Source organism: Choloepus didactylus, chromosome 4, assembly GCF_015220235.1.
Source record: "Choloepus didactylus isolate mChoDid1 chromosome 4, mChoDid1.pri, whole genome shotgun sequence".
In the NCBI taxonomy this organism is placed as follows: Eukaryota; Metazoa; Chordata; class Mammalia; order Pilosa; family Megalonychidae; genus Choloepus; species Choloepus didactylus.
The window spans coordinates 166496477-166521004 of NC_051310.1; the positions used below are offsets into that span (position 1 = coordinate 166496477).

At 37.8% G+C, this 24528-nt stretch overlaps 1 protein-coding gene across 4 annotated transcripts in view; it reads left to right on the top strand.

Annotated features, from left to right (window-relative positions):
* The window catches only part of NUBPL (nucleotide binding protein like), a 626527-nt gene that overhangs the window by 446452 nt on the left and 155547 nt on the right, over nucleotides 1-24528 (top strand). For 3 of the 4 annotated variants that reach the window (XM_037834758.1, XM_037834760.1, XM_037834761.1), the window contains exon 11: nucleotides 11439-11508. In XM_037834758.1, the coding sequence (XP_037690686.1) occupies nucleotides 11439-11465 (27 nt within the window). In that variant the 3' untranslated portion in view covers nucleotides 11466-11508. Of the gene's footprint in view, nucleotides 1-11438; nucleotides 11768-24528 lie in introns of those variants that run through there. The other variant, XM_037834757.1, reaches the window with a different exon arrangement.

Sequence of the window (24528 nt, forward strand, 5' to 3'; positions counted from 1 at the left end):
TCATATCTTGTACAGAGGAACACAGAGAGGAATTACAGCAGACCTGCTTTATGCAAGCCATAGAAAATGAAGTGACATCTTCAAAGTGCTGAAATTTCAAAACAAAACAAAAAATCCTTGTCAGTCCAGAATTTTATACAAACAAAAATAACCTTAAAAAATGAAAGACTTTCAAACAAACAAAAATTGAGAGAATTCAGTAACAGCAGATTATACTACAGGAAATGTTACAGGAAGTTCTTCAGGCAGAAGAAAAATGATACCAGGCAGAAACGTTGAGCTATACAAAGACATGAATATCTCTGGAAGTGGTTAAAATAAAGATAAATGTAAAAGATATTTATTGTCTTATTTTTAATCATTCTAAGAGACAGTTGAGTCAAAACAGCATGGTACTGACATAAATATAGACATTGATCAATGGTGTTGAATTGAGAGTTCAGAAATAGACACTTAGATCTGTGGTCAATTAATTTTTAACAAGACTCCCTAGTCCACTCAACTGGAACAGAATAGTCTTTTCAATAAATGTGGTTGGGAGAACTGGCTATCCATATCCAAAAGAATGAAAGAGGACCGCTATCTCATACCCTATGCAAAATTAATTCAAAAACCTAAATTTAAGAGCCAGTACCATAAAAATCATGGTAGAAAATGTAGGGAAGCATCTTCAAGATCTAGTGATAAGTGGTGGTTTCCTAGACCTTAACCCAAAGCACAAGGAATGAAAGAAAAAGTAAATAAGTGGGACCTCCTCAAGGTTGAATATTTCTGAGCTTCAAGGACTTTCTCAAAAGGCTGAAAAGGCAGCTGACTCAATGACAGAAAATGTTGGGAAACCACATGTCTGATAAGGGTTTGATATCCAGAATATATAAATAAATCCTACAACTCAACAATTGAAAAGACAGGCAACAATTTCAAAAGACAGTTTGAAAATGGGCAAAAGATATGAATAGACATTTTTCCAAAGAGGAAACAAATGACTAAAAAGCATATGAAAAGATGATCAACTCCACTAGCTATTAGGAAAATGCAAATCAAGACCACAATGAGATACCACTTCACACCTACTAGAATGGCCATGTGCCGGTTTGAATGTATTATGTCCCCCAAAAGCCATATTCTTTGATGCAATCTTGTGGGGCAGACATTTTAGTGCAGATTAGTTTGGAATTCTTTGAGTGTTTCCATGGAGATGTGCCCCACCCAACTGTAGGTAATAACTCTGATGAGATAATTTCCATGGAGGTGTGGCCCCGCCCATTCAGCACGGGCCTTGATTACTGGAGCAGTATATAAGCTCAGACAGAAGGAGCCAACTTGTTACAGCCAGGAGGGACACTTTGAAGAAAGCACAGGAGCTGCAGATGAGACACATTTTGAAGATGGTTGTTGGAAGCAGACTCTTGCTCTGGAGAAGCTAAGAGAGGAAAAATACCCCAAGTGCAACTAAGTGTGACATTTTTGAGGAACTGCAGCCTAGAGAGGAACATCCTGGGAGAAAGCCATTTTGAAACCAGAACTTTGGAGCAGACGCCAGCCACGTGCCTTCCCAGCTAACAGAGGTTTTCCGGACACCATTGGCCATCCTCCAGTGAAGGTACCTGGTTGTTGATGCCTTACCTTGGACATTTTATGGCCTTAGGACTGTAACTGTGTAACCAAATAAACCCCTTTTATAAAAGCCAATCCAATTCTGGTGTTTTGCATTCCAGCAGCATTAGCAACCTAGAACAGATTTTGGTACCGGAAGTGGGGTGCTTTTTCTGGTGAGTTTGCAAATACCAAACATGTTGGAACGGGTTTTTAAATGGATAAGGGGAAGATTCTGGAAGAATTGTGAAGAGCTTGATAGAAAAGGCCTAAACTGCTTTGAAGAGACTGTGGAAATTAAAGATACTTCTGATGAGGCCTTGAACAGAAACGATGAATGTGTTGTTGTGAACTGGAAGAAAGGCAATCCTTGTTTTAAAGTGGCAGAGATTTTCGCAAAATTGAGTCCTGGTGTCAGATGGAAGGAAGAATTTGAAAGCCACAGCCTGGAATACTTAGCTGAGGAGATCTCCCAGACTACATGTGGAGGATGTACCCTGGCTTCTCCTTGCAGCTTATAGTAAAATGCGAGCCGAGAGAGATAAACTTAGAACTGAACTCTTGGGTTCAAAGAAACCAGAAGCTGATGGCTTGGAAAATTCCAGGCTTCCAGGGGGTGGAGTCCCAGAAGCTACAGCCCAATGTGAGGGTGTTACCAAACATGGAACCCAGCCACCATTTCAGTACAAGCCAAGATTGGAAAAGGAGTTAAGCAGAAAGAATTTGTGGAAAGTCCTGTTGTCTGATGGCTTTGACCCCTGTGTGCTTCATGCAAAGCCAACAGAATTTTTGCGAGATCTCTATAGACAGAGCTGTTGCCGGTCTGGACTGGAGGAGACAGACAAGGAACAAATTGAAGGAAAAATTTCTTCAAAGACAGAGCCATGGAGGTTCAGGTCTGGAGTCAAGAGGCCTTGGGCTGGGAGAGGGGAGTGGCCCACATGCATGGAAAGGGTGAGTTTGCCCCGGAGGTTGAGGGTGGGCATTCTGCCTCAATGCTCCAGAAGAGTTTTGCCACCCCAGGTCTCAAAGAGGGTGGAGCACATTCCCAGGGAATTGGGGAGAGCCTGGCTGCCATGCCACTGTTCTGAAGGGGTTGAGCGTGTGCCCCAGAGATGGAAGGGAATCCAGGTGCTGCCCTGATGTTTGAAGAGGGTGGAGCCGAGAAGGTGGTCTCCCCAATGTGTGGATACGTTGGAGAACTCACCTAAGCGTTTGGAGAGGAAAGGGCTGCCAAAAAGGCCCTTAGGAAGGGTTAGACTCTCGCTCTCTCAAGCCCCAAGGATGCAACGTCATTCTGTTAATGACTCTCAGACTTTGAAATCTAATGGAGTTGGTCCTGCGGGTTTTAGGAACTGTTTTGGTCCTGTTAACCCTGTTTTCCTTACTCTTTCTCCTTATGGCAATAGGAATGTTTATCCTATGAATGTCCCTCCTTTCTATATTGGAAGCACATAACTTGTTCTAAGTTCACAGATCCAAAGCTAAAGGAAAATTATGCCTTAGGACTGACCACGCCTGTAATTGATTTTGATGGGATCTTGTACTTAACTATTGTTACTGGAATGATTTCAGTTTCTGTGATATTGTTGTGGGATGAATGTATTTTGTATATGGAAAGATAATGTCATTTTAGGGTCCAGGGAGTGGAATGTACCGATTTGAATGTGTTATGTCCCCCAAAAGCCATATTGAAAGCAGACTCTTGCTCTGGAGAAGCTAAGAGAGGACAAATACCCCAAGTGCAACTAAGAGTGACATTTTTGAGGAACTGCAGCCTAGAGAGGAACATCCTGGGAGAAAGCCATTTTGAAACCAGAACTTTGGAGCAGACGCCAGCCACTTGCCTTCCCAGCTAACAGAGGTTTTCTGGTTGCCATTGGCCATCCTCCAGTGAAGGTACCTGGTTGTTGATGCCTTACCTTGGACATTTTATGGCCTTACGACTGTAACTGTGTAACCAAATAAACCCCTTTTATAAAAGCCAATCCAATTCTGGTGTTTTGCATTCTAGCAGCATTAGCAAACTAGAACAGGCCACTATTAGACAAACAGAAAACTACAAGTGTTGGAGAGGATGTGGAGAAATAGGAACACGTATTCAATGCTGGTGTGAATGTAAAATGGTTCAGCTGCTGTAGAAGACATTTTGCGGTTCCTCAGAAAGCTAAGTATAGAATTGCGTTAGGCCTGGCAACCCCGCTTCTTGGTATATACCCCAAAGAACTGAAAGTAGGGACATGACCAGACATTGTACAATTATTCATAGTGGCATTCACAATGGCCAAAAAATGGAAACAACCCAAGTGTCCATCAACTGATGAATGGATAAACAAAATGTGGTATATACATACAATGGAATATTATTCATTAGTAAGAAGAAATGAAGTCCTGAAGCACGCAACAACATGGATGGAACTTGAGGACATGTTGAATGAAATAAGTCAGACACAAAAGGACAAATATTGTATGATCTCACTAATATGAACTAATATAATATGTAAACTCATAGACAAAACATCTAAAATATAGGTTAGCAGGAGATAGAAGGAGGCTAGAGTATGGAGAGTAGAAGCTTAATATGTACAAAATTTTTAACTAGCTTGAATTTAAATGTTTGGAAATGGATAGAGGTGATAGCACATTATGGTGAGTGTAATTAGGAGCACTGAATTATGTGTGTGATTGTGGTCCAAAGGAGAAATTTAAAGTCATGTTTGTCACTAGAAGGAAAACTCAAGGTTAAAACATGGGGTTGTATAACACAGTGAGTCTTGTGGTGAAAGATGACTGTGATTAACAGTGAAAATGTAAAAAAGTTCTTTCATGAACTAGAATAAGGGTATGGGATGTTTTGGTGGTGGTGGTGGTTGTTTCTGAGTAACGAAAATGCTCCAAAATTGATTGTGGTGATTAAAAAACTATGTGATGATGTTGTGAGCCATTGATTGTATAGTTTAGATAGATTGTATTGTGTGTGAATATATCTCAATAAAATTGCATTTAAAAAGACAAAAAGATAACTGTCTAAAGCAAAAATAATAGCAATGTATTGTTGGTTTTTAGCATTATGAGTAAAATTATGACAGAAGCACAAAAAATGGGAAGGATATATTGGGAGTATGCTGTTGTAAGGTATATATAAGAAGTGGTATAATATTTTTGAAGGTAAATTATGATTAATTAAAGCTATATATTATAGATGTCAAACAAGTATTTACATATTTAAATGAGATTAAATAATAAGCTAGTAGTGGAGATAAAATGGAATCATAAAAAATTACTTAATCTAAAAACAAGCCGAAATAGAGGTAAAAAGGAACAAGGAACAGGTGAAACAAATACAAAACAACTAGCAGAATGGTGGATTTTAATTCAAACAAAGTGAAAATTACAAAAAGGTAAATGTTAAAAACATACTGAGTGTTCTAGTTTGCTAATGCTGCTGGAATGCAAAACACCAGGAATGGATTGGCTTTTAAAAAAGGGTGGTTTATGTGGTTACACAGTTACAGTCTTAAGGCCAAAAGTATCCAAGGTAACACATCAGCAATCGGGTACCTTCACTGGAGGATGGCCAATGGTGTGCGGAAAACCTGTGTTAGCTGGGAAGGCACGTGGCTGGCGTCTGCTTGCTCCTAGGTTGCATTTCAAAATGGCTTTCTCTCAGGATGTTCCTCTCTAGGCTGCAGTTCCTCAAAAATGTCACTCTTAGTTGCACTTGGGGTATTTGTCCTCTCTTAGCTTCTCCAGAGCAAGAGTCTGCTTTCAATGGCCATCTTCAAACTGTCTCTCATCTGCAGCTCCTCTGCTTTCTTCAAAGTGTCTCTCTTGGCTGTAGCTCCTCTTCAAAATGTCACTCACAGCTGCACTCAGTTCCCTCTGCCCGTCAGCTCATTTAGCTCCATTGATCAAGGCCCACCCGGAATGGGTGGGCCACGCCTCCATGGAAACATCTCATCGGAGTTATCACCCACAGTTTGGTGGGGCACATTTCCGTGCAAATCTAATCAACACCAAAACGTCTGCCCCACAAGACTGCATCAAAGAATATGGCTTTTTCTGGGGGACATAATACATTCAAACTGGCACACTGAGTAAAAGACAGAGATTGTCAGGTTTGGATAAAAAAACAAAAAAAAAAAAAAAAAAAAAAAAAACAAGGAAAAAAAAAAGATGTAGTGCCCCCTTGAGGAGCCTGTGGAGAATGCAGGGGTATTCGCCTGCCCCACCTCCATGGTTGCTAACACGACCACAGACATAGGAGACTGGTGGTTTGATGGGTTGAGCCCTCTACCACAGGTTTTACCCTTGGGAAGACGGTTGCTGCAAAGGAGAGGCTAGGCCTCCCTATGGTTGTGCCTAAGAGCCTCCTCCCGAATGCCTCTTTGTTGCTCATTGTTGCTCAGATGTGGCCCTGTCTCTCTAGCTAAGCCAACTTGAAAGGTGAAATCACTGCCCTCCCCCCTACGTGGGATCAGACACCCAGGGGAGTGAATCTCCCTGGCAACGTGGAATATGACTCCCAGGGAGGAATGTAGACCTGGCATCGTGGGACGGAGAATGTCTTCTTGACCAAAAGGGGGATGTGAAAGGAAATGAAATAAGCTTCAGTGGCAGAGAGATTCCAAAAGGAGCCGAGAGATCACTCTGGTGGGCACTCTTACGCATACTTTAGACAACCCTTTTTAGGTTCTAAAGAATTGGGGTAGCTGGTGGTGGATACCTGAAACTATCAAACTACAACCCAGAACCCATGAATCTCGAAGACAGTTGTATAAAAATGTAGCTTATGAGGGGTGACAATGGGATTGGGAAAGCCATAAGGACCACACTCCACTTTGTCTAGTTTAGGGATGGATGAGTAGAAAAATAGGGGAAGGAAACAAACAGACAAAGGTACCCAGTGTTCTTTTTTACTTCAATTGCTCTTTTTCACTCTAATTATTATTCTTGTTATTTTTGTGTGTGTGCTAATGAAGGTGTCAGGGATTGATTTGGGTGATGAATGTACCACTATGTAATGGTACTGTAAACAATCGAAAGTACGATTTGTTTTGTATGACTGCGTGGTATGTGAATATATCTCAATAAAATGAAGATTAAAAAAAAAAGGGGGATGGAGTTGTTGCCATGACAACAGTAAGTACACACAGGGCTGAGACCAGGCTAGAATAACCATTACAACAGAATGTATGGACAAGGGTGAATGACTGTAAACAGGGGTGAGACTAGCTGAGTTTCAGTAATTTCAAAAGTAATTAATTAACTTCTGCCCCTTCTACAATATAGAAAGAAAAATATCTGTATAATGATTTAGTAATCATAATCATTTGTTAATTCTTAATTTCTCAGTTGCAGTACCAGAAAAAATTATAATTCAAATTAGTCATGTTATATTTCTGTGTTTCTGTTTTTTGTGTGTCTAACTTGCTATTTGTGTCTGTCTGTTCAATGTATATTTCCTACTTCCAGATGGTAATACCAAATTCACCAACAAATTCTTAAAAGAACTCTATTTTTTTCCATGTCAATACATTCCTTTGTTTGGTAAATAAAAACGCTGAAATCTCAAAAAAAAAAAAAAAAAAAAAGAAAGACCTAACTATATACTATCTAAAAAAAATCTAAAAGAAATATAAAAAGACAAATAAGTTAAAAGTAAAAATGTGGAAGAGGTATATGATGCAAACATTAATTAAAAGAAAGCTGGAGAAGCTATAAGAATATCATACACAAAGAGCATTACCGGGGATGAAAATGGACGTAATGATAAAGGTGTTACTTAGGCAAGAAGACATAACAATCTCAAATGTGTATGCACCTAACAAAATAGCTTTAAAATACAGGAAATAAAAATTGATAAAACTAAGTGTAAAAATAGACAAATCCACAATTATAGTTGGAAACATCAACACTCCTTGTTCTGGTTTATTAATGCTGCCAGAATGCAAAACACCAGAAATGGATTGACTTTTCTAAAAGGGGGTTTATTTGGTTACACAGTTACAGTCTTAAGGCCATAAAGTGTCCAAGGTAAGGCATCAACAATCAGGTACCTTCACTGGAGGATGGCCAATTGCATCCAGAAAACCTCTGTTAGCTGGGAAGGCACATGGCTGGTGTCTGCACTGGAGTTCTGGTTTCAGAATGGCTTTCTTCCAGGTCGTTCCTCTGTAGGCTGCAGCTCTTCTTCAAAATGTCACTCTCAGTTGTTCTCCAAAATGTCTGTGTCATCTTCCAATGGCCATGTTCAAAATGTCTGTCTCAGCTGCAGCTAGCCATGAGCTCCTTCTGTCTGAGCTTTTATAGGGCTCCAGTAAACTAATCAAGGCCCATACTGAGTGGGCGGGGCCATACCTCCATGGAAACATTCAATCAGAGGTCACACCCTAACCAAAGGTGTCACTCACAGTTGGGTGTGTCACATCTCCATGGAAGCAACCTAATCCCAATATCCCATGAGGTTGGATATTAAAAGGATTTTTTTCTGGGGGATTTTTTTCTGGGGGATATAAAAAGGATTTTTTTCTGGGGGACATAATATGTACAAACTGTCACACTCGTCTCTCAGTATTTTATGGAACAAGAACAAAAATCTGTAAAGAATAGAAGACCTGAACAACACTAAAACAATGTATAGACCACTCCAACCAGAACCAACAGGTTACACATTGTTTTAAAGTGCATTTCACCAAGATAGCCCATATTCCGAGCAATAAAACATACTTTTAACATATTTAGAGTAACTGAAATCATATAAGGTATGTTCTCTGACCATAACAAATAGATTTCAGTAATAGAAAAATACCTGGAAAGTCCCCAAATATTTGAAATAAAACAAAACAATTGTAAATTACTCATGGGTCAAAGAGGAAGAATCAGGGAAATTATAAAATAACTTGAACTGAATGGAAATAAAAACACATTTTTCAGAGTTTGTGGAGCATAGCCAAAGTAGTGCCTAGAGGGAAATTTATAGCATTAAGTGCTCATATGAGAAATGAAGAAAGATCTTAAAGCAGTGAAGTAATCCTCCACATCAAGAACCTAGAAATAGCAGAGCACATTAAACTCAAAGGAAACAGAAGAAAATAATAAAGGTAAGAACAGAAATCAATGAAATTGAGAAAGAAAGCAATAGAGAAAATCAGTGAAATGAAAAGTTGGTTTTTGAAAAAAAAATCAATAAAATTCACATACCTTTAGTCAGGCTGACTAAGAGAAGAAAGAGAAAGACAACACAAATTACCAATCTCAAGAATGAAAAAGGGACATAACTAAGATCCTACAGACATTAAAAGGACAATAGGCAATATTGTAACTAACTTTATGGCCATAAAACTGACAACTCAGATGAAATGGACAAATTCCTTGAAAGATACTCCCAAAGCTCACTTAAGAAGAAATAGATAACCTGAATAACCCTAAATCACTTAAGGAAATGTAATTTGTAGTTAAAGACCAACAAAGAAAACTTCAGCCCCTCCCTCCACTGACAAAATCTACCTAACATGTAAGGAAGAAATAATACCAGTTCTACACAAATTTCTAGAAAATAAAAGAGGAGGGAACCCTTCCCAACTCATTTTATGAAGCCAGCATCACCCTGATACATAAACAATACAGAGTACAAGAAAACTACAGATCAATATTCCTTATGACCATAGAAACAAAATCCTCATCAAAATATTTTAATTTGAATCCAGCATTATATAAAATGGATGATACATTGTGACCAAGAGAGCATAATCCTGCGAATGCAAATTTGGTTGAACATTCAAAAATCAGTCAATGAAACCTTCATCGGAGTTCTCAGCTTGTGGTCTTCCCTGTGGAATTTGTACTTGCCCACCTCTACAGTCACATGAGACAATTCTTATAAAAATCTCATAATATTTTCAGGTATCTCCTATCAGTTCTGTGTCCCTAGAGAACCCTGACTAACATATAGGTATAAAATACTCACTGAATATCAAAGACTTAGAACAAACAAGAAAATAAAACACCACATTAATAATTTGTATATGGATTATACATTGAAATGACAGTATTTTGGATATTTTGAGATAAATAAAAATACTGTTAAATTAAAAAAAAACAGTCAATGTATACAGCAGACTAAAGTAACAGACTAAAGAAGGAAAACCCTATGTTTATCTCAATAGATGCAGAAAAAAGCATATGACAAAATTCACTAGTCATTTATGATAAAAATTCTCAGTGAAGTAGAAATAAAACTTTTTCAACTTGATAAAAAGCATCCTAAAAAACCCCACACCTAACATTATACCTAATGATGACAGATTGACTGCCTTCCTCTTAAGATTGGGAGCAAGGCAATGATATCTTCTCACCACTTTTAGTCAACGTCATTCTGGAGTCATGTATAATAGAAATATTATATAATGATGTATTTGGAATGAATTATTGATACAACATAAATGAATCTTATTAATGCTGAATGAAAGAGGTGGGTAAAACAGGATACAACCTGTATAATTCCATATATATACAATTCTAGAAAATGCCAACTTAACTATTTGACAGAGTAGATCAGTGGATGCCTGTATTGGGATCCACTGATACATGTAATGGAGACATATATTGGGAGCAAAAGGGTGTGGAGGGAGGGATGGATTAAAAAGGATTCGAAGAAACTTGGAAGTGATGGAAATGACCATTACCTTGAATATGCTAATGGTTTCATGGGTGTAAACATAGGTCAAAACTCACCAAATTACACTTTAAATATGTGCAGTTTATCGTGTGTTGATTATACTTCAATAAAGCCTTAAAACATGATGCATTAATGTGTTGCTTTCTGATATTGGTGTATACTTTTCAGAGTGGCATTTTTATAAGAAGTTATCCCTTTTTAAATTCCTGAAATTTTGCAATTTCCAAATATGGTTATTTTCAAATCCCAACTAACAATACCTTATTGAAAAATTAGATACGCATTTTCACTTTTACTAGTCAGTTTGAGTGACTACTGATGTTTGGAGTTCAGATTGAAACTTAGAGTGCAATCCAATTATTTGCTTTCTTTTCTCATTTTGCCACATTATATTTGTGATCTGAGACTGCAAATTGTTTTCACATTTAAAACTATTTTTAAATCATTCAACTTAAAGATTCCAGAGTACAGTGACATTAGAACTTGGTCATAGACTACTTTCCTAGTAAGAACACCTTATTTAAATAACATTTAAACCCATTCAATTTAAAGTGAATTAGTGCTTTGTGCATCTTGTTATACACTGAAATTGAATGACCAGTATCACTAGTGGTGTGCCATACTTTCAGCATATTAATTGAAAGTAGCTGACTTTTTCCCCGGAAACATCAGGTTTATAACAACAGATAACTTGGTTAATAGATAAAAGATGTTTAATATGAAAGAATATCCTTCAATGAAAAAGAAAACAAAAAATGGCTGGGTATTCAAAGATTTTTTTAAACTACCTTCCTGCTCTTTATTCTTATTTTTAATCTTTTATAAATATTTTAAAGTTCCATAGTTAGTTTTTTGTTTCAACTCTTTTATACCCTTTGACTTTGGTAATTTTTTATACTGCAGGTTAGTTTGGGCCTTTACAGTTGCATCAGTTGTCTTTTAGGAATATATCAAACAATGATGTTTATTTTTTATAATTTTAACTGAGAAATAAGATAGGAACAGTAAATTATCTTCAAGTATCTCTGTTTCAAGCATAAAAAATCATTTTGAAAAATATCATTGTAACAACTGTTGAACTGTTGTTTAAACATTATTTCTCACACCATGCTTAATGGAATTAATTATAGTTCACACAGTTGTTTCTTTATCATCTTTTCGGATGGAGAATGATACAGCTGCATTGTAAGCCACCAAGAGAACATGTTATTAGGCTGTCTCTGCAGATCAAGGTATTTTGGAATTGTGTTGCAAAAGTCCCTTGCAAATAATTTCCAGTAAACACTGGCTTTTCTCTTGTAATTCACTACCTTAGTTACTCATCTTGATTAAGTGCAAGAGAAACCCAACATATCAGAACTAGGTGATTGGACTGAAGTTTGGCAATATGGTCTAAAATCCATTTTATCATTGAGGAGCACCAACCAAAAAAAAAAAAAAAAATCTTCAACTCTTTCTCCTATTCATACTTGCCCCAAGCAAGCTCATACTTTGAGGACACCAAACTATCACAAATAAAGTAGATTATAAAACAAATAAGAACCAAACTCTGATTTTAAGTACAGCTGGAGTTTTAGGGAAGTAGGATGGAGAAATAAGATCTGGAATCAGGTTTGAAGAATAGGTGATTGACGAGAAAATAATTTTAGAGGAAATAATAGGAGCAAAGAAATGAGGGGGTGGTTATGGGCTATATGGGAATATATGGTATACCTGGGAGAGCTATGTGATAAACAGCCTATTTAGAGATGTAGTTTCCTATTTGGAGGTAATGGGTAATAGGATGGAAAAAGAGGACTGATGAGGTTACAGAGTCTTGAATGACATGACGTACAGTTTGACTTTGACACGATGGGCAATCATAGGTTTTTTAAAAAAATTTTAAATTTATAATACATACCTTGCAAACTAAATTTAGAAGGTACAAAAAGATATTTCATGAAAAGTCTTAATAGAACTTAAAACTGATTTTAAAATGAGGAGCAAATGTTCAAGAATAGCTTAGCAATTCCTAAAGAATAATAAGGTGGACAGTTTGCCCTACCAGATGTCAAGGCTTACCATAAAGCTAAAGTGACTAAGGCAGTTCATTATTCATACAGTAATAGAAAAGCAACAAAATAGAGATCTCTGAAAGAGTGTGCATATCTGAACCCTGGATTTATGACAATGGATATTGCTATCACTGGGGAAACAGTGCTGGGATGATTGGTTATTCATATGGAAGAAAGGGAACACTCCCTAATGCCATAAAAACTTCAATTTTAAAAGCAAAAATCATAAAATTTAGAAGAAAATATAGGACTTAGGAGGGAAGAATCTCTTTAAGATTGATAAATTTGACTACTCAAAATTAACGTCTCTTCATTGGAAAAGATCATACAGAAAGAGAGGAGATAAGCCACAAACAGAAAGAACATACTTTAGCACCTATAACCAACAAAAAACTAGTTATTCTGAATAAAGAACTCCCACAAATCAATAAGGAAATAAAGATTTAATTGAATACTCAGTAACAGAAACAGGCATTAACGTAAAAATGAAAACATTAATTGCCAATAAACATAAGAAAAGAAGGTCAGTCCTAGTAGTAATCAGGAAAATGTAAATCAAAACCAATCAGGAAAATGTAAATCAAAACCAATCAGGAAAATGTAAATCAAAACCAATGAGATGCCATTTTACACTCACTAGATTGCAAAAGTGTAAACGTCTGATAATACAAAGTGTTGGAAGAGTTGTGTCTTCGATATTGCTAGGAGTGGTCAGGTGCAGCAACCATTTTGGAGAACATTTTGTCATAATATTGCACTTATATAACTTACTAACCCAGCAGTTCCACTCCTAGGTTATTTCCTAGAATTCCTAGAAGACACATGTAAGATTGTTCATAACAGCACCGTTCATAGTAGCAAATAACCCAAATGTCTGATGACTGAATAATGGATAAATTGTAGTATAATCACACCATACTATTACACAGCAGTGATAAGGAATGAACTACCACTACTTTTAAAAAATGGATGAATTCTTAGATACATAATGGGTGAAAATGGCAAATTACAGAAGACAGTTTTCAGTATGCTATTTTATAAATCTCAAAACCAAAACCATCTAATATATGATTTAGCCATACATATATATTTGATAAAATTTTCTTTAAAACATAAGAGAATGATAAACATTAAAATCAGGTAAGGGTTACTTCTAGGATGTGAGAGACAGGTTTGGGGCAGGAAAGGAACAAAAGGGTAGATGCGATATTGAGAAATTTCTGTTTTTTAACTTGAGTTGGAGGGGTCACAGATGTTATTTTGTTTCTTCACTCTGTTGCATGTATTTGTTTGTGTATATAAACTTAAAAATATAATTATTTTTAATAATGTAATTTGGAGAAAAAATGTGCCTCCCCCTTCTATGCGACCAGCCATTTCCCTTCCACGGAGCTTTGTAAAATAAATTACAGAATATCCAAACAATGGAGTATAGTTCTGTTCTGAAATGAAATGAATATTGGGTTATATTTATAAAAGAAAAAAAAAGTGTGTGAAATGCTATAATTTACATTAAAACACTCATAGTACCAGCTATCTTTGGAAGATTATCAAGAAATTGGCACTCATGAGTTCTTGACTCTGGGAGTGACTTAGGGAAGGAGTATTTTTAAAAGATTCAATCAGCCATATTTAGGAAATGTGGCAGTAGGGGTAGGGATGGAGCAGTCAGTAACAAAACCAGGGAAAGCATGGAAACCAGCTAGAAAACCACCACAAGAAAACAGCCATGAAGGAACAAGGGCTTGGAAAAGAGTGGTGGCAGTGAGATCACAGATGTTCAGGCATTTGGAAGTGAAATATGAATTTTGACATTGTAAATGATCATATGTTCATTTTGCCTAATTATTGTTGCCAAAATCAAAAAACCTAAAAAATCATGTAAAACTACATTTCTAATCTACTAAGTACAGTTTATTCTCTCCTATTTTTGACCTGTTAAATTCAAGATGGGGTCATGAAATGTCACGACACAGATGGTTTTCAGAAGGTTTTGAGGAATCTCTTTTTGTATTAGCACAGAGGGAGAAATCTCTACAAAATCTGAAATTCTTCCTGATTTTTCTACACAAACTACTTTTTGATCTTTCTTCCTGAGAAGGAGTTAAATGATAAGTCTGTTGAGATTATAAAACACTTTTGCCTACTAATGAGCCCTAAGTACCTCCAACTGGATATTCCAAGAAAAGGTACTTTTAAGGTGGAAAGTGTATATTGTAGGATTTATTCTCTTGACATCTACAATTAAATTTAATGAAAATGCTATAAACTTTTTCTTCTACCCAATTATATTATTATATGAATTTTTGCATATTTATAGTATTGTATCCAGAGTCATTTTTCTTAAGTTGTCCCAGCAATTATTGACATGCTTATATTTCTAATTTTTAGTGGTATGGGCTGGCATTCTAAAACAGAATAGTCCCATTCACTTTTTCTTGTTTCCCACCTCTCATCCCTCCTTTCTTCAGCCTTCTTATTATTACTCTTCTTGCAGTAGCTCTTTTTGCCAAAATGAGGCCTGGGGCTTGTTGTGTTTAGGCTTATCAACTGTAGTGTTGTGTGAGTCAGCACTGTCCTGTTTTCATGAGACTCAATGGAGCTGTCACTCTTACCAGAACAAATCAATTACTTCTTGTTGGAGTACCTGAGTCTTTGAACATCTATTATCCTTTACATCATTTATGGGACTCAGAAATCCACTTGAAGTTTCTCATCTCATACCACAAGGATTTTCTAACGCTTGGGTTATTTCCTGTGGCCCAGAAATTGTTTTATTTTCCTACAAGAGGGGAGAAAAGAATCTAAATACTTCCTGTGATTGCTTAGAGTTTAAGAATTAAAATCTGTAGTTCCTTTCTATTACACAGTCTTTCCCTTGCTGAAGAATTTCTAGGGAATATTGGGTGTTGCTTTCCTCTTTTGCATTAAGGAGATGTTGTTTTTACTGACTACAAAGTTTTAAAATAAATATTATGTGACCCTCTAGTTTAAATTCCAGGCTGGATGTGTTTTGTGAGGGGGATATTATTATTCTGAACCTATCTCCTTACTCTTATTTACCACTTAGACTGTTGCTTGAATCAATTTACATAGTTCAGCCTCCTTCTGTACTAACCATTGTTTGTAAATATTGTACATAAAATCACCAATAAACAAATATTAAAACCTTTTATTAGTTTATATGTCTTTTTATGATTATGGGGAAAAGCTTTTACTATCTTGAATTACTAAGTAACTTTTTCTTTGAATCAAGGAGATCTCCTTTAATCCTTTCTAGGGAGGAATTTTCATATAAACAGGTTTTTGTGTCTGTCTAAAGCTTCTGATTAATTATAGTTTACAATGAATTATCAAAAGTGAAAATTTGTAATAACCACTCCTATTAGTAAAGAAAAGCACACAGTAGATATTTAGTCAAGTTACTTTTTATCAAATGTAGTATTGAAAGGATGGGGAAATATGCTATCTAAGCATTTAGGCTGGAACCTAAACTTTTATTTCTGAATGATGGCTTTACTGCATGCTTTTTAGAATGCTTTTAGAAACAAATGTATATGTAACTTGCTTGTTTTTCAAGTGCAAAGTAGGTTCTGCCACTTCAGTTTTTTTTTTGCTTCACAACTCCACTAATAAAAATCCCTGTTGCAAACTTATTTTCCTTGACAATTCCTAAGAGCCCTAAAATACTATTTTAAGCGATAAATGAAGGAATTCTTAGTTCCCATGTAAATAAGAGCATTAGTTACTATCTCCAACAATGGTTCAAGGAAGGGGGGTTGGTTTCCTGATGATACAAGAGACCAAATTGTAGGATTGATTTCCTCTTTGTGTAATTTATCTGTGCTGGGAAGTACATTACCAATGTGAATTTCTTTCCTTAAATTTTTTCATATACTGGCAAGCTTAAGATACCCATTTTTCAGGTGGAAGAAGCAGGTTTGGAAAGTATAATAAATTTGCCTTGGTAATTTATTCATTTACTTTGTCCCTCTTCTGGAAAGTTTCTTGTTTATTTTATAGCTTAAAAGAAATATTTTCTTTCTCCTAACTTCATTGCTCAATCCATATCTGGTTTTTGTACAAGTAATTGGGGTGCTTAAGTGGTTGGGGTTGGCATCTGGGAGGAATGAGAAATTTGCCTCTTGACTTTCCAACTGTGGATGTTAGTGGAGAGGAAGTGTGGAGAGCTTGAAATGATTAAGTTTCCTGGGCCATCTGGTCATCAGGAAAAGGCTGTGTTTTCAATTTCACAGTGAATGAGGAGAACTTTAATAAGGAAGGGGGCATTTAGTTTAAGGAAAAATGGAATCATACTTTTTTTTTTCTGCTACTAAGAGTTTCAGCTTACTTAGTTGTAAAAAAATAATAATAATAATAATTAAAAAAAAAAGAGAGACTGACCATAAGAGTAATTATATGATGATGATGTCTATATTCCTAGGGGGCACTTGGAGGCAATGGTTTGGGAAGATGAACAAACACACAAGGGTAGCGCCTTGGAATGGAGCTGTTCCAGTCCCCTAAAGTATCTCCCCACCCCTATATAATTTTTATGAAGGGAAAAAAAATGAGTTAAAGAGGTGAATTTTTCTCAGGCCAAGGACAGAAATCAGAGCTCTGGTTCCTTAAAGTTTACTGCCAGAGTCTCAGATCCAAGTATCAGTTGGAAAGTGATGAATCAAGTATAACTGATTAGCATCCATCCACTCATCTATTTATTGAATCACCTCATGCTTTTAAACTTAAAACCAGACTCATATTTTATTTACCAATTTTTAAATAAAGCACTAAGTTCAAGAGTGGCTGCAGGGGAACATCAAGAATAGTAAAAGAAATCAGTACAAAAAGCATATATCTGCACTAAGCATTGAAATTGGAAGTCTGGCAGAGAAATGGCAGTGGACAAGGGTATGCCAAAACACCAAGAGTGTTTTGGAGATAGTCCCCTCATTGCCACCTGCAGCAGTTTCATCACCTTGGCAAGTGATTAATACAACTCTCTGATGCTGCCTGAATTGAACTTAGAAAGCTCAAATCCTGAAATGCGATTGAGAATGAGCAGCCTGAAATTCATTCTGAGTATAGGAAGAAATTTTCCTGACCCTTTAGGAGACTGTTGCCCAGAGAGTCTTTAGTTTATTAGGAGTACTTGTCAAGGTGAAAGTTCTTTTTAGCTCCATTTGAAGCCACCAGTAAGGGAAAGGGGGGAATTGGGAGAAGAGTGGAATGGCAGACAAGAAGAATGGAATGAGGCTTGAAGGCTGAGAGCTGTCTGCTCCCAAGGCTGAGAGCTGTCTGCTCCCAAGCCACAGACAAGGTCAGTGTGACTAGAACCCAGGTGGGCTGGGGCTGAGCAGAGATGAGCTGAGAAGGTAAGAAGGGCCAGGTTATGAAAGGCCTTCATGCCTTGCAGAGGACTTAGATTTTAACCTAAAGATGGTAAGGAGCTTCTGTTGGGTTTTAGCAGGCAGCCTTCTATGTCTACTGACATCCTGTCTGTGCTGGTTTGTATATTTATGTCTCCCAGAAAAAGCCATATTCTTTAATGCATTCTTGTGGGGGCAGACATATTAGTGTGGACTGGGTTGGAACCTATTGGTTCAGTGTCCATGGACATGTGACCCACCCGACTGTAGATGATAACTCTGATTGGATAATTTCCATGGAGGTGTGGCCCCGCCCATTCAGCTTGGGCCTTTTTTAGTTTACTGGAGCACTACATAAGCTCAGACAGAAGAAGCTCACAGCTAGCTGGAGCTGAGACAGACATTTTGAAGATGGTGGTTGGAAGCTGATGCAGACATTTTGGAGAAAGCCATTTTGAAATGCAACCTAGGAGCAAGCAGATGCCAGCCATGTGCCTTCCCAGCTAACAGAGTTTTCCAGACACCATTGACCATCCTCCAGTGAAGGTACCCAATTGTTTGATGACTTACCTTGGACACTTTATGGCCTTAAGACTGTAACTGCGTGTGCCGGTCGGAATGTATTGTGTCCCACAAATGCCATTATCTTTGTGGTCTTGTGGGACAGACGTTTTTGGTGCTGGTTGGATTTGCTTGGAATGTGCCCCACCCAGCTGTGGGAGATGATTTTGATCAGATGTTCCCATGGAGGCATGGCCCCGCCCATTCGGGGTGGGCCTTGATGGGTGGAGCTATATAAATGAGCTGACTCAGAGAGAGGAAACTAACTGAATGCAGCTGGGAGTGATGTTTTGAAGAGGCACAAGCTTGCTAGAGAGGAACATCCTGGGAGAAAGCCGTTTTGAGGCCGGAGCTTTGGAGCAGACATCAGCTGCCTTCCTAGCTAACAGAGGTTTTCCGGATGCCATTGGCCATCCTCCGGTGAAGGTGCCCAGTTGCTGAGCTGTTGCCTTGGATGCTTTGTGGCCTTAAGACTGTGACCATGTAGTGAAATAAACCCCCGTTTTATAAAAGCCTATCCATCTCTGGTGTTTTTCATTCTGCAGCATTAGCAAACTAAGACACTGCGTAACCAAATAAACCCCCTTTTATAAAAGCCAATCCATTTCTGGTGGTTTGCATTCCGGCAGCATTGGCAAACTAGAACACTGTCTTACAGTCTTCTCTCTCCATTCCAAGCTCCGCCTGCTGGGGTACATTGCTTCAGTGTGCATGTGGACAGCCCACTCAGCACTCCAGCCTCAAAGGCTTTTTCAGTTTCTGTATTGTCCACTTACACTCATTTTATTCTCATCCAGAACCACTCTGCATCTGAAATCTGAAACTCTTCAACCTCTGAATGTAGTAACTCACTATCCTAACTGTTTCCACCTTCCATTTCCCTCACTAAACTTGCTTTTCAGGACTTCCAGTGCCCTTGATGTCTCTTCGCCCAGTCTTTCCCACTCTCCTGACTTACCTTCATTTCTTCTCCAACCTAGACCAACCTACACAATGAAGGATTCACCTGCTTCTCCCTCACTCTGTTGCCTTCTTGTATAACCACTATACCTGTTCTGTTAATGTTAATGCCTACAGCACTCCTGCAGTCTGCTTCCTCTACTCTGAAACTGCTTAGCAACACTGAAGAAACTCACATATCCAAGTATAATAATGTGTGGTCTCCAGCTTAATTGGGCCCTAGAGCTCTTGGGCAATACTTGTGTGTTCCTGGTCCACTCCCTCTCCATACCCACAGAAGCTTTCAGACCTGAACAGTTCTGTGGAGCCCCTTACCCATCTTAGTCTCTTTGTCTCAGCAGATGAACTTAGCCTGTTACTCCACAGTGAAAAGTGAAGATTTATCAGGCATGATCTACCCCTTCTTCCTATTCCTCCTCCCTGTCCTAACCACTTAAATGACCTTGGCTTGCCCATATAAGAGAACATTGGGAGGCATTTATACTTTGTCTTCAGAATTCATCCAGAGTAACTCTGCCTCATTGCAGTTTTTACTTTGGGCCTTGTTTAGTTTACTGGAGCACTATATAAGCTCAGACAGAAGGAGCTCACAGCTAGCTGGAGCTGAGACAGACATTTTGAAGATGGCAGTTGGAAGCTGATTCCTTGATCCATTTTCCCATTCTCTGACCTTCCATTTACCAATTTATCTCTTTACCCAGTGGTTCAGTTTAGAAACTCAGCATGCTGGCTTTGACCTTCACACTCCTCAGGATCACATGTTCTGGTGTCTGCTCTATTCAGGGCAGAAGAGGGTGGCAGAGACTGGAAAAACCTGTATTCAAGTCCTATAGGTACAGCTCAGCTACAAAAAACTGGCTGTTCAGAATTGCAGAGTCCCTAGGGACTTTGATGGCTCCATATCTAACATGACACCCTGCAGTTCTCACTACTGGCCTCTCAGCAGCCAGCCAATTCTTACAGCAATTACAAATCCCCAAAGTGACTTTTTGACACCCTTTGGTATGTGAAGAAACTGTTTTGAAAAGTACTTCAGTCAGTTCTTGTCTCTCTGGAGTGACAGGTGTAGTTTGGATCCCCTGCAGACATATATGGTCCACCCATATGGGCTAGAAATGATTAGCTCACCACCTAGTACTGTTTGAAAAGCAGAATTCATTACCACATGCCTTCTGATTCCACCTGTCCCCTCCAAGGTAATCTAGTCCATCTTTCAACTTGTCTCACATGCTAAATGTCCTTTTTCAAATCCTACATCTGGCCAAGAACTCAGGTTGGGAAACCTAAATAGGACTGAGAAATGGCATGACATGATGGCTGACTGGATGCAGTTGGGAAGATGGTTCAGTCATAGAGAGATGGCAAGAGATAGAGGAGAAGGGTGATTTTTAGGAGGAACATGAAAAATGGTTTTGGCCATGTTTCTCAAGCCTATGGAACATGTGGGTTCACTGTCTCTTCTTGAGGAATTTTTATTAGTACTAGATCATATAGCTTGACTTATTCTCTTCCCTTTAGTCCATGTGGGTTCACTTTTCATCTTTTAGTTTCGTTAGCACAAAAGGAAAAGTGCTGATTGCTTAATCCCAGTTACTTAAACAAATGGAGATTTAGTATGCATAACTGTTACAGCAGGAATACCATACACACCATCAAATTTATAGATCCCAGCTCACAGTGGTTTCAGCAGTCTATCAGTCTCTTTGTAGTGTAATATCCATTGGTGGTCTGAAGTTCAACCCTGAAGTAGTAACCAAAAGAGGGAACTCAGAAGCTGGTGAGCTAACAGTGAGGGGAATACACCTCTGCAGTCACTAACCAACAGTTTTATTGTTTTGATCAAGTGTATAGTTGCTGAAGAACTTAAATAAGGTGCCTCAGAACACCCCTATAAGGTCTAGCTCTGAGGGCAGCTATTGTCTCAACCTGCCATGGGCAAAGGTGTTGGTAACCATTGTTTCACTGCCCTGGACAAAAGCAGTGGCAGCTGTTGTTGCAACCCTTCCCAGACAGGGGTGGCAATGGTGGAGACTCAAAGAATCTGTACTTTTTCAGGGATCTGGGGGATAGTTAGTTGAAGGGCTGCATTTGCTGGGCAGGTCAGGAAAGCTCAGCTTTGGGGAGCCGTCAGAGAATCTCCTGGCCCCCTTCCTGATCCCCTCCTTAAGACACCTAGGAGTAGGTATCTGCCCCCTTTGTGGGTCCCTGACCTGTTTTGGCTGGGAAAAACTGACTTGGGAAAGCCCTCTCCCAGTGTGTCCCTCTTCCCAGAATGTGTCCTCCAGGCAAAATAAGCTTGAGACAATGAAAGGAGTGTAAGAAACTATAGAAGCAAGCAGTCTGGGGCAAAGGCCTGCTAGCATCAAACACCCAGGAGAAGGAGGTCCTGGGATAAGAGAGGAAAATGAAAATCTTGTAAATAGGAGAACTCCAAAGCAACTAACAAGCAAAAGGCCAGGACAAGCCAGAGGCCCAAAAAAACAGGGAAAACCCTGCACAGTGCATTCACCTTGGGCAGACCTTCCTAATAGGAGGGCTGAGGCTCAAGGAAATATCTGTATTTTTACCAGCTGGTTACAAAATCAAGAAACAGGCATCTTGGGGAACTCACCCCAGAGTTTACATTTTAAAATATTAAAACACACAGTGTGCAACAGAGTACAAGACAAACAGAGAAATGGCACATCCCAAGGAAAAGGATAAAAATCTGGAAAACACCAATGAAGAATACAAGAATGTGGATGTATGAAACAAAGCTTTTAAAAAAAATGGTTTTAAAAATGTTCAAGGAAAAAGAAAATGTTCAAGGAAAAAAATGTTCAAGAATATGAAGGAAAATACAAAGAAAGAACTAAAGGTTATCAGGAAAACAATGAATGAGTAATATAAGAGTCTTCATAAGGAGATAGAAATTTTTAAAAGGAGCCAAACAGAAATACTGAACTTGAAGATCATAATAACTGAAATGAAGAGCAGTTTGGAGCTGGCAGAAGAAAGAATCAGTGAAATAAAAAACAAGACACTTGAAATGAGTCAGGCTGAGGAGCAGAAAGAAAAAAGAATTATTAAAAAGAAAAATAGCCTGAGACACCTCTGGAACACCATCAAGTGCACCAGTATATGCATTATGAGAATTCCAGAAGGAGAAGAAAGAGAAAGGGGCAGAATGAATGTCAAAGAAATAATGACAGAGAACTTCACAACCTTAGCAAAAGGTGTGAAAATGCACATCCAAGAAGATCAAAGAACACCAAACAGCATAAACATGAAGAAAAATACACCACTATCAAATACAAAAGACAAGGAAAGAGTTCTGAAAGCTGCAAGAGAAAAGCACTATGTTACATACAAGGCAATCTCAATAAGATTGAGTGCTGGTTTCTCATCAGAAACCACGGAGGCAAGAAGGCAGTGTGTTGAAATACTTAAAGTGCTGAAGGAAAACAACTGCCAGCCAAGAATGTTGTGTCCAGTGAGATGATCTTTCAAAAATGAGGGAGAGATTAAGACATTCTCAGATAAACAAAAGCAAAGGGAGTTCATTACCACTAGACCTGCCCTACAAGCAATGCTAAAGGGAGATCCTCAGAATGAAATGAAAGGGCACTAGACAGTGGTTCGAAGCAGCATAAAGAAATAAAGACCTGTGATAAAAGCAACCATTTGGATAATCATAAATGCCAATATTATTGTATTGCATTGTATTGTTTGGTATGTAACTCCACTTCTTCCTACAGGTGCTAAAATGCAAGTGCATGAGAAGTAATGATAGATCTATGTTTTGGGGCATACACTATACAAAGATATAAGAGGTAACAAGTACAAAAAGGTGATGGAGTTCAAAGGGGTATAGGAAAAGTATATTTGCATGCTATTGAGCTTAAGTTAGTATCAAGCCAAATATAATTGTTCTTTGTTTAAGATGTTAAATTTTAACCCTGTGGTAACCACAAGGAAAACAGATGAAAAATATATACAGATAAAAATAAGAAGGCACTCAATATAGAAAGCAAATATCTATAAGAAGTGAGGGACAAAAAAAGGTAGAAGACTTACAAAGGCTAAATAGCAAAATGGTAGAAGAAATACCTGTATTATCAGTAGTGACTTTAAATGTAAATGGATTAAACTCTCCAATCAAAAGGCAGAGATTTGCAGATAGATAAAAAAGCATGACCCAACTATAAGCTGTCTACAGGAGTCTCACCTTAAAGTCAATGAAATAGGTAGGTTGACAGTAAAAGGAAGGAAACAAATATACCTATGCAAATAGTAACTGAGAGATAGCTGGGGTGGCTATACTAATATTGGATAAAATAGACTTTATGTCAAAAACAGTTATAAGGGACAAAGATGGTCATTACATACTGATAAAGGGAACAATTCAACAGGAAGATGTGACAATTATAAATATAGATGGCACCTAACAGTTATTAAATATATATTATATAAATTATATAAATTATATAAAGTATATTAAATATATAAGCAAACACTGACAGACTTGAAAGGGAAATTGATGGTTCTACATTAGTAGTAGGAGAGTTTAATACACCACTTTCAATAATGGATAGAACATCTAAGTCAGAGATCAATAAGGAAATACAAGATTTGAATGATACTCTAAACCAACTAGACCTAACCAACATATATTGAACACTTCGCCCAACAAAAACAGAATACACATTCTTCTCAAGTGCACATGGATCATTCTCAAAGATAGACCATATGTTGGGTCACAAAACAAGGCTCAGTAAATTAAAAAATACTGAACTCATGCAATATATATTCTCCAACCACAACCCATTGAAGTTAAAAATCAATAAAAGAGGGAGAAATGGAAAATTCACAAATATGTGGAAATTAAACAACATACTCTTAAACAACCAATGGGTTAAAGAGGAAATCAAAAGCAAAACTAGTAAATATCTTGGGGTGAATGAAAATGAAAATACAACATACCAAAACTTATGGGATGCAGCAAAGGCAGGGCTGAGAGGGAAATTTATAGCTCTAAATGCTTACATTAAAAAAGAAGAAAGACTTCAAATCAGAGACCTAACCTCAAAACTGCAAGAACTAGAAAAAGGAAAGCAAACTAATCCCAAAGCAAGCATAAAGGGAGGAAATAACAAAGATTAGAGCAGAGGTAAATGAAATAGAAAACAACAACAGCAAAAACATAGAATCAACAAAACCAAAAGTTGGTTCTTTGAAAAGATCAATAGAATTGACAAACCATTAGCTAGACTGACAGAGAAAAAGAGGATACAAATAAGTAAAATCAGAAATGAAAAGTGGGACATTA